The sequence below is a fragment of the Lactuca serriola genome, chromosome 6 (assembly GCF_051521515.1).
Source record: "Lactuca serriola cultivar US96UC23 chromosome 6, Lser_US96UC23_V15, whole genome shotgun sequence".
NCBI lineage: Eukaryota > Viridiplantae > Streptophyta > Magnoliopsida > Asterales > Asteraceae > Lactuca > Lactuca serriola.
Genome location: NC_136413.1, coordinates 73,108,332 through 73,117,082, shown reverse-complemented (window position 1 = coordinate 73,117,082; position 8,751 = coordinate 73,108,332). Strand labels below are relative to the sequence as shown.

The 8,751-nt window shown below is 35.7% G+C and overlaps 2 protein-coding genes across 2 annotated transcripts; one reads left to right on the top strand and one right to left on the bottom strand.

Moving 5' to 3' along the window:
• Positions 1-230: 230 nt before the first annotated feature.
• Positions 231-2,618, bottom strand: LOC145059890 (receptor-like protein EIX2). Its single transcript, XM_079007654.1, has 3 exons — positions 2,269-2,618; positions 471-1,696; positions 231-424 (listed from the first exon to the last, which is right to left on the bottom strand). The coding sequence occupies exons 1-3, from the start codon at positions 2,616-2,618 to the stop codon at positions 231-233; spliced, it is 1,770 nt and encodes a 589-aa protein (XP_078863780.1).
• Positions 2,619-3,142: 524 nt separating this feature from the next.
• LOC145059889 (uncharacterized) lies at positions 3,143-3,940 on the top strand. The gene has a single exon (XM_079007653.1). The coding sequence runs from the start codon at positions 3,143-3,145 to the stop codon at positions 3,938-3,940; it is 798 nt and encodes a 265-aa protein (XP_078863779.1).
• The last annotated feature ends 4,811 nt before the right edge of the window (positions 3,941-8,751 follow it).

The window sequence follows — 8,751 nt, the reverse complement described above, 5'->3', positions numbered from 1 at the left end:
TAATAGTAGTTGCAGCTTTGAGTTCGTTCATATCAGAATTGAAATAAACTCCCCCAATTTAGATATTAAAACACTTATAAGTCTTAGCTATTTGTATTTATTAGGGACTTAAAAACCCCTGACAAACTACATTAACAAACCTCTAACCCCAAATAAGAGTAGCTATAAGTCTATTCAAGACAACATACATACATGAATATAAGACGTTGAAAAAAACAATAGATGAGAAACTACCTGCATTTAATGTCTGGCAAATTTACAACAAACACCATCACTTTCACATAAACCCAATCTTTAATGCGATCATAAAACTGAAAAAATGCATGTCTCCCATGGCGATGAACAAGTAAAATGCCACAGGCTATCCAAAATCCAGTAGCAAAACCAGTAGCCCCACCAATATAAAACCATCTATCAAGTTCATCTATGTCTTCACCATCACCCACATTTTTACCAAACACCAATGGTACTTGTGATTTTTTCATCTCCTAGACATTTTCTGGAAAGGGGAAGTCCACATAATCCAGGTTTTCCTTCGTATCTTGCAGGTTCAAAGGATTGGAGTTGAGTGTTAGATGGGATTCTCCCTGACAATCTATTATATGACACGTCTAGGTCATTCAATAAAGTCATTTGTGACATGCTTGTTGGTATCCCTCCTGATAATTTGTTTTTAGATAAATCCAGAGTTAAAAGCTTCTTCATCTGACCAATTTTCAATGGAATCTCTCCAAGTAGACCATTCTTTGATAAGTTTAGTGTAATGAGTTCATAAAGGCCTGTAATCTCATATGGAATTTCACATGTTAAGTTGTTGCTTGACAGGTCAATGGTCTTCAACAATCCCAGGTTACGAGTGAATTCATGCTCATCTCCCTGCCACTCAATCATTGCATGGTCAACATACTCACCATCAAGTAATTCATACATAACACCTGAACTATACCAGCTAGTTGAAAGGGAATGTATGTTTTGTGTCGGTAACATTCCTTGTTGAACCATGCTTGTAAGATTATTTAACCATGAGGGGATGCTTCCATGGAGATTGTTCCTTGAAAAGTCTAAAATTTGAAGATTTGGTAATTGACATACTTGTAAAGGGATGGTTCCAAAGAAGTTGTTTGATCTTAGAATAAGAACATACAACCCCCATAAATTCTCCCCAATCCAGACAGGTACATTACCAGAAAACCTATTTGCCCCCAAATTCAACGAGGTCAAACTCATACAATTCTTCAAAGACAAAGGCAATTCTCCATAAAGGTTGTTCTCGTATAAGTACAACGCCTCAAGTTCCATCAAAGATCCAATAGAGGAAGGAATCCTTCCAGATAGATTGTTGTGTCCTAAATTAAGAACTTTTAGATATTTGAAATGCCATAAACAGTCTGGAAGTTGCCCGGTTAGAAAGTTGTGGGAGAGGTCAAGAAATTCTAAAAACCCATCAACCATTTGGCATAAAAAATATATTCCTCCACTGAATTTGTTTTTGGAAAGGTTTAACAATGCCACAGCAGAGGAGACATTCTGTATCGTACCATAAAATTTGTTGGAACTCAAATCTATCACTGAGTTAATGGCAAAATTTGATGATAAATCTGATGCTTCCCCTTTGATGTTGTTGGAAGAGAGATTCAAATATCTTAATCTAGAAGGCCATGCATCCCAAAACTCCAGAGGAATTGTGTCTGAAATGCTAGCATTGGAAATATGAAGACGGGTAAGATTTTTCAGTGTTTGAATCCATTTGGGGAAACGAGGTCCTAGATTGAAAGAGCTCAAATCTGTAAACTCTACATAAGAAAGGTTTGACAAGTGATTTGTGGAAGGAACTCCTTGGAGTGGGTTTTATGAAAGAAATATAGTAAAAGCCTTTGACTTTCCAATATTTTCAGAGATGGAACCTCTAAGGAAATTTGAAGAAACGTCAATAACTTTAATCCTGGGTAATTCCCACAATTTCTCACTTATAGTGCCATTTAATTGATTATTCGATATGTACAAATTTTTAGTGATGAAAACTTTTCGATGTCATCAGACAGTGACCTTGTAAACTAGTTATAAGATGCACCTAACCATTGCAATGTGAGTGATGTGCATCCCGACAAGTTGTTAAGAAAATCAGGAAATTTGACAACAGCAGAGTTCTTGACAAAATCTAACCATTCCAAGCTACATAGGCTAGAAAAGTATTTGGGTATCCCATCTAACATGTTATGAGAGAGATAAAGAATCTTATTTCTGGTTAGTGGGAACAACCAACTATACATGGATGAGGTGAGATTGTTGTTTGCAAGTGAAAGGTTATGAATAGATGAAGAAGAGTTGAGAAATGAAGAAGAATATGGATACATGACCTGTGAGAGCTCACATCCATCTAAACTTAAATATGATAGTTTTCTCAGACTCAACATTACATCTACCCAATGATTTTGTTTGGCTAGGGAAATCCCATCCATTCTAAGCTCCTCCAAGTGAGAAAGATGAGACAACCACTCTAGGTTTTCAACTCCGCATCTTCCAACATATTCAAGGAAAAGCACTTTCAAGTTTGTTAGGTTTCCAAACACTGGAGGAATGATTCCATAAATAGAGTTATAGGAAAGATCAAGGTACATCAATTTGGTCAAGGAACCAAAGTGTTGGTGATTTTATCACCAAATATATTTTAGTGTAATGGAGTTAATAAGTGTTTCAAGAATAATGTTTTAGTTATAATACAAGTTAGCAGGTGTAGGAGTGCACATTTGTATTTACTAAACATTGTTAGTACCGAACCCTAATCTACTGTGTCAAATCGGGGTTCGGGGACTAATTTGTTATTCTAAAAGATGTAAACTGTTCTCGTTATCTGTTGAGTGGATAAATCCGGGAAAACAACGACTCAATTGAAACACAGAAAAACCAGGAAAATGCTTTCTTCTTCATATTCTTCTAAAATTGATTCTGATTTTGTGCCTAAAATCAGAATTGCTACATCAGGAATTATCCTAAGTTTGGATTTTGTGATACCCAAGGCATATAGGTTCGAAATATCAAACAAGGAAAGTGATTACACGATTCCTGTTTTGTTATCCAGATTTCCATAACCCTATGTCGATTTCCCAACAATCTTGTTTGATATTTTCGTTTTCTGGAAAAGATGGCTGGCAATTCACTAAAAGACATGAATACTTCGTTTGGCAAATTGGAGAAATTTCAGGGCCAAGATTTCAGACGTTGGCAAAAGAAGATGCACTTCTGGTTGACCACTTTGAAGGTTGTCTATGTTCTTTCTACTCCAAAACCAGAAGAGGTTGAAGATGCAAGTCTGGAACAGATCAGAAGGAGAAGCAAATGGGAGAATGACAACTACATCTACCTTGGTCACATTCTGAATGGTATGTGTGATTCCATCTTTGACACTCATCAAAATGTTGAAACTGCAAGTGAATTATGGAACACACTTGAAGCAAAATATATTACAGAAGATGCTTCAAGTAAAAAGTTCATTGTTTCTGATTTCAACAATTATAAAATGGTTGATTCTCGATCTGTAATAGAACAATATAATGAAATACTACGAATTTATGGTCAATTCAAACAACAAAACATGTACATGGATGAATCCTTTGCTGTTTCAAGTGTGATTGATAAACTTCCACCCTCATGGAATGATTTCAAACACCATCTGAAACATAAAAAGGAAGAGGTAAGTTTGATTCAACTTGGGAGTCATTTGAAAATCGAAGAAGGACTTTGTGATCAAGAGAATGACAAAGGAACTGGAAAGGGCAAATCTGAATTTGGACAACCCCAAGTTCATATGGTTGAATGTGATAAAGAAGACAATTCTAATCACAAGGGCAAGGGTAAAAACGTAAGTATGAGGGTAACAACAAAAAGTCCAACAAAAAACACAAGGATTCCAAGGAACTTGTGTGTTGGAGATGCCATCTGAAAGGGCATATGAAACGTGATTGTCGGGTGAAACTTGGAAACAAAGGTGCAAGTGGTAGTGGAAAAGATGCTGGTGGTGGTAGTGGGTGTCATGATCAATCTGCAACCAAAGGTCAAATTACTATTGATCTTGTAAGTTCAATATTCAATGTTATGCTACTAACTCCAGAAGTTTCTTTTGTACAGGGGGTTGATACAGATTCATGGTGGCTTGATACTTGTTCTACACATCACGTGTGTAATGATGAATGGTGGTTCACGAAGTTGAACATAGTAAATAAAGGTTTTGTCTTACACATGGCGCATGAAGGATCAAAGCCAATTTTAGGAACTGGTGTTGTTAGTATTACGTTTACTTCTGGAAAAACAATTAGTTTGTTTGATGTATTGTATGTTCCAAAGGTTCGAAAGAACCTTGTGTCTAGTGGTTTGTTGAATTGTATGGGTTATAAACAAGTAATTGAGTCGAACACGTATGTGTTGTTTAAATGTGGAATATTTGTGGGATTTGGTTATTATTGTGACCGTGTTTTGAAGTTAAATGTTATAAGTTGTGCATCACATGTCAAATCTACTTGTATGACTTCTGCATCTAATCTTGATAATACTATGTTATGGCATAATAGATTAGGACATGTTCATGTTAAGAGAATGATTGAAATGTCAAAATCCGGATTGATTCCAGCTTTTGACATTAATTCTGAAAAATGCAAAACTTGTATGTTAACTAAAATCACAAAACAACCGTTTCCAAATGTTAATAGAAAATCAGAAGTGTTGGAATTGATTCATAGTGATCTATGTGATTTCCATGCTACACCTTCTTTGGGAAATAAAGAGTACATTGTTACTTTTATTGATGATTCAAGTCGGTTTTGTTATGTATACTTGTTACATTCCAAAAATGAAGCTTTGGAAAAGTTTAAAGTATATAAAACCGAAGTCAAATTATAGTTGGGTATTTCTATAAAATGTCTTAGGACAGATAGGGGAGGAGAGTACATGGATTCTGAATACTTTCAATCGGTTGGAATCATTCATGAAACCACAGCTCCTTACAATCCACAACAAAATGGTGTTGCTGAACGGAAAAATCGAGTTTTAAAAGAAATGGTAACTTCGATGCTTTCTTTTTCGGGTTTAAGTGAAGGCTTTTGGGGTGAAGCTATGCTTACAGCAAATTATGTGCTAAATCGGGTTCCTAATAAATGGAACAAAGTTACTCCTTATGAACTTTGGCACAAGAAAACACCAAATTTGAGTTATTTTTGAATTTGGGGATGTCGAGCAATTGTGAAATTACCCGAACCTAAAAAGAAAAATTTGGGTGAAAGAGGAATTGACTACATATTTATTGGATATGCAGAACATTCCAAAGCTTATAGGTTTTATGTTATAGAACCTAATGAGGCATATTCCGTTCATACCATCATAGAGTCGCGAGATGCGATTTTTGATGAGTTGCGGTATTCTTCAATTCAAAGATCAAAGGATCTGATTCCAAGGACAAGTGAGATGCCTAAATCAGATGATAAGGAGGTTGTTTCAATTCCAGAAACATAGCAACTTCGTAAAAGCAAATTAGGTCAAGTCGCGAAAAATTTTGGCGATGACTTTCAACTATTTTTAGTTGAAGGTTCGAGGGATAAAGTGAAGCAACAATACTCATATTCCTCTAATCTTGAGACTGATCCAAAGACTTTTAAGGAAGCTATGGAGTCTCGAGATGTTGCATTTTGGAAAGAAGTGGTTGATGAAGAGATGCCATCCATTATGGAGAATAATGTTTGGGTGTTATCTGATTTACCTCCTGGTTCTAAGCCTTTGGGATGTAAATGAATTTTCAAGAAGAAAATGAAGGTAGATGGAACCATTGATAAAGTCAAGGCTCGTCTGGTCATACAAGGTTTTAGACAAAAAGTCGGTATCGATTATTTTGATACGTATGCACCGGTAGCACGGATTTCTACCATTAGATTGTTGCTTGCTTTGGAAGGGATTCACAATCTAGTTATTCATCAAATGGATGTAAAAACAGATTTTTTGAATGGTGATCTTGACGAGGAAGTTTATATGAAACAACCAGAAGGTTTTGTTCTGCCTGGAAATGAGCAAAAAGTGTGTAGACTTGTAAAATCATTGTATGGACTTAAACAGGCTCCAAAACAATGGCATTTGAAGTTTGATGAAGTTATTTTGTCCAATGGTTTTTCTTTAAACCAATCTGAAAAATGTGTTTACAGCCGTTTTGATTCATCTGGATCTGGTGTGATCATTTGCTTGTATGTAGATGATATGTTGATTTTTGGCACTGATCAAAATCAAATTAATGCAACAAAGAATTTATTGTCTTCAAAGTTTTCCATGAAGGATATGGGGGAGGCGGATGTAATCCTTGGAATAAGGATTAAACGGGTGAACAAGGGACTTGCTATTACACAATCACATTACATTGAGAAAATTCTCAAACGGTTCAATTATAGTGATTATACACTCGTTAGCACCCCTATGGATTCAAGCATGAAGTTGATTCCTAATAGAGGCAGATCATTTTCTCAATTTGAGTACTCGCAAGCTATTGGTTCTTTGATGTATGCTAGGACTAGCACTCGTCCAGATATAGCTTTCGCAGTGGGAAGATTGAGTAGATTTACTCATAATCCTAGTACTCAACATTGGCAAGCGGTTCATCGTGTTTTCAAGTATTTGAAAGGAACCAAGGATTATTGTTTGTGTTGTTCTGGATTTCCTTCGGTCTTGGAAGGATATTCTGATGCAAGTTGGATATCCAATAGAGAAGATCACTCTTCTACAACTGGTTGGGTATTCTTGCTTGGTGGAGGTGCTATCTCATGGGCATCTAAAAAGCAATCTTGTATAACAAGTTCAACAATGGAATCTGAGTTTATTGCTTTGGCTGCTGCAAGCAAGGAAGCATAATGGTTAAAGAATTTGATTTATGAGATTCCATTGTGTAGGAAACCGATTTCGCCATTATCTATCCGTTGTGATAGTGTTTCTACTTTGAGTAAAGCTTATAGTCAAGTTTATAATGGTAAATCGAGACACATTGATGTTAGACATGGGATGATTAGAAATCTAATCATGGATGGTGTGATTTCTATTGAGTTTGTAAAATCACAACAAAATTTGGTAGATCATCGCACTAAGAGTTTGGCGCGAGACTTAGTGCACAAGTCTGTTATAGGGATGGGCTTAAAGTCCTTATAAATTCTTATGAATGGGACACCCAATTCCCCTCTAATACAATGTTAGAGGTTGAAAACAATGAGGAAAGCTTATTTATATGAATTGAAACACACATTATAACCATCCCCAGGTACGTGTGTTTGAACCTGTAGAGACCAGGATGAATTTGATTTCTTAATGATTCTTTTGAAAAAATGTATATAGGTACATGAATAAAAGAATCACCTATATGATCGTGAAGCATAGTCGTACTTCAAAGAGCTTGGGACCTGGCTTTTATATGATCAAGAATGGATTGGGACACACGACTTTATAATTAGTGTCAAGTTATTTTGTTTTAGATGATTGTAAAACTAATGTGTATATTATCTTCAGATATTCAAACGAGTTGATGGGTTCAATATTTAAGATACCTTGATTTCTTGAATGTTTGAAATGTGTAATATACTAACATGAAAATTCAATCGTAACGATATTTTCATTTATGCATTAAAATAGGGGAGGATTGTTGGTGTTTTTATCACCAAATATATTTTAGTGTAATGGAGTTAACAAGTGTTTCAAGAATAATGTTTTAGTTATAATATAAGTTAGGAGGTGTAGGAGTGCACATTTGTATTTACTAAACATTGTTAGTACCGAACCCTAATCTACTATGTCAAATCGGGGTTCAGGGACTAATTTGTTATTCTAAAAGATGTAAACTGTTCTCGTTATCCGTTGAGTGGATAAATCCGGGAAAACAACGACTCAATTGAAACACAGAAAAACCGGGAAAACGCTTTCTTCTTCATCTTCTTCTAAAATTGATTCTGATTTTGTGCCTAAAATCAGAATTGCTGCATCAGGAATTATCCTAAGTTTGATTTTGTGATACCCAAGGCATATAGGGTCGAAATATCAAACAAGGAAAGTGATTACACGATTCCTGTTTTGTTATCCAGATTTCCATAACCCTATTTCGATTTCCCAACACAAAGGACATGGGGATGGTTCCATTAAGATTATTGTGATGGAGGGTGAGGGATCTTAATCGAGTCATGGAACCAATAAAAGTGGGAATGGTTCCATGAAAATAATTGTAGGAAAGATCTAGAATATAAGTTGCTTAAATTATGCAATGCATGACTAATCTCACCTCCAAGATTACAGTGGCTGATATCAAGCTTAGCTGTCCATGTCATGAGACGACCATCAGGGTCTTGAAGGAGATATTTGAAATAAAGGAGAACATGTCTCTCCTGATCCAAGCACTTGTTCACAACACCATTATCATCTCCTACTCCTCCCACTGCTACTGCTACCAACTGGTTGGCAGTTGTCTCAAGAAATAGCAAGATAAGTGAGAAAATTATGAAAACACAAGGATTCATGATGTAGATGCAAATACTGAAATTTTGTTATTTGTATTGATGCATATATGAACTGCGCCTGTGATGGCTTATATAGTCTCTACTCTTGACAGTGAAGATCAAGGATTCTAGTGGATGGCCTCAAATTGGTGGTATATTATTTGTGTGGCGCATACAATAATTCATTTCAATGAAACCTGAACCAAATTGGACTTTCAACCACTTATAAGTCTTGACAATTTGTATAAGA

What these genes read in the sequence shown, in the direction of transcription:
- LOC145059890 (XM_079007654.1), bottom strand. Translation starts at nt 2,618, where the DNA reads ATGTACCTTGATCTTTCCTATAACTCTATTTATGGAATCATTCCTCCA. An exon ending in AACAATCTCACCTCATCCAT is followed by an intron (nt 1,697 to 2,268) that starts GTATAGTTGGTT and finishes TTCCAATGCTAG; the next exon opens with CATTTCAGACACAATTCCTC. An exon ending in AGGAGATGAAAAAATCACAA is followed by an intron (nt 425 to 470) that starts GTACCATTGGTG and finishes GTGAAGACATAG; the next exon opens with ATGAACTTGATAGATGGTTT.
- LOC145059889 (XM_079007653.1), top strand. Translation starts at nt 3,143, where the DNA reads ATGGCTGGCAATTCACTAAAAGACATGAATACTTCGTTTGGCAAATTG.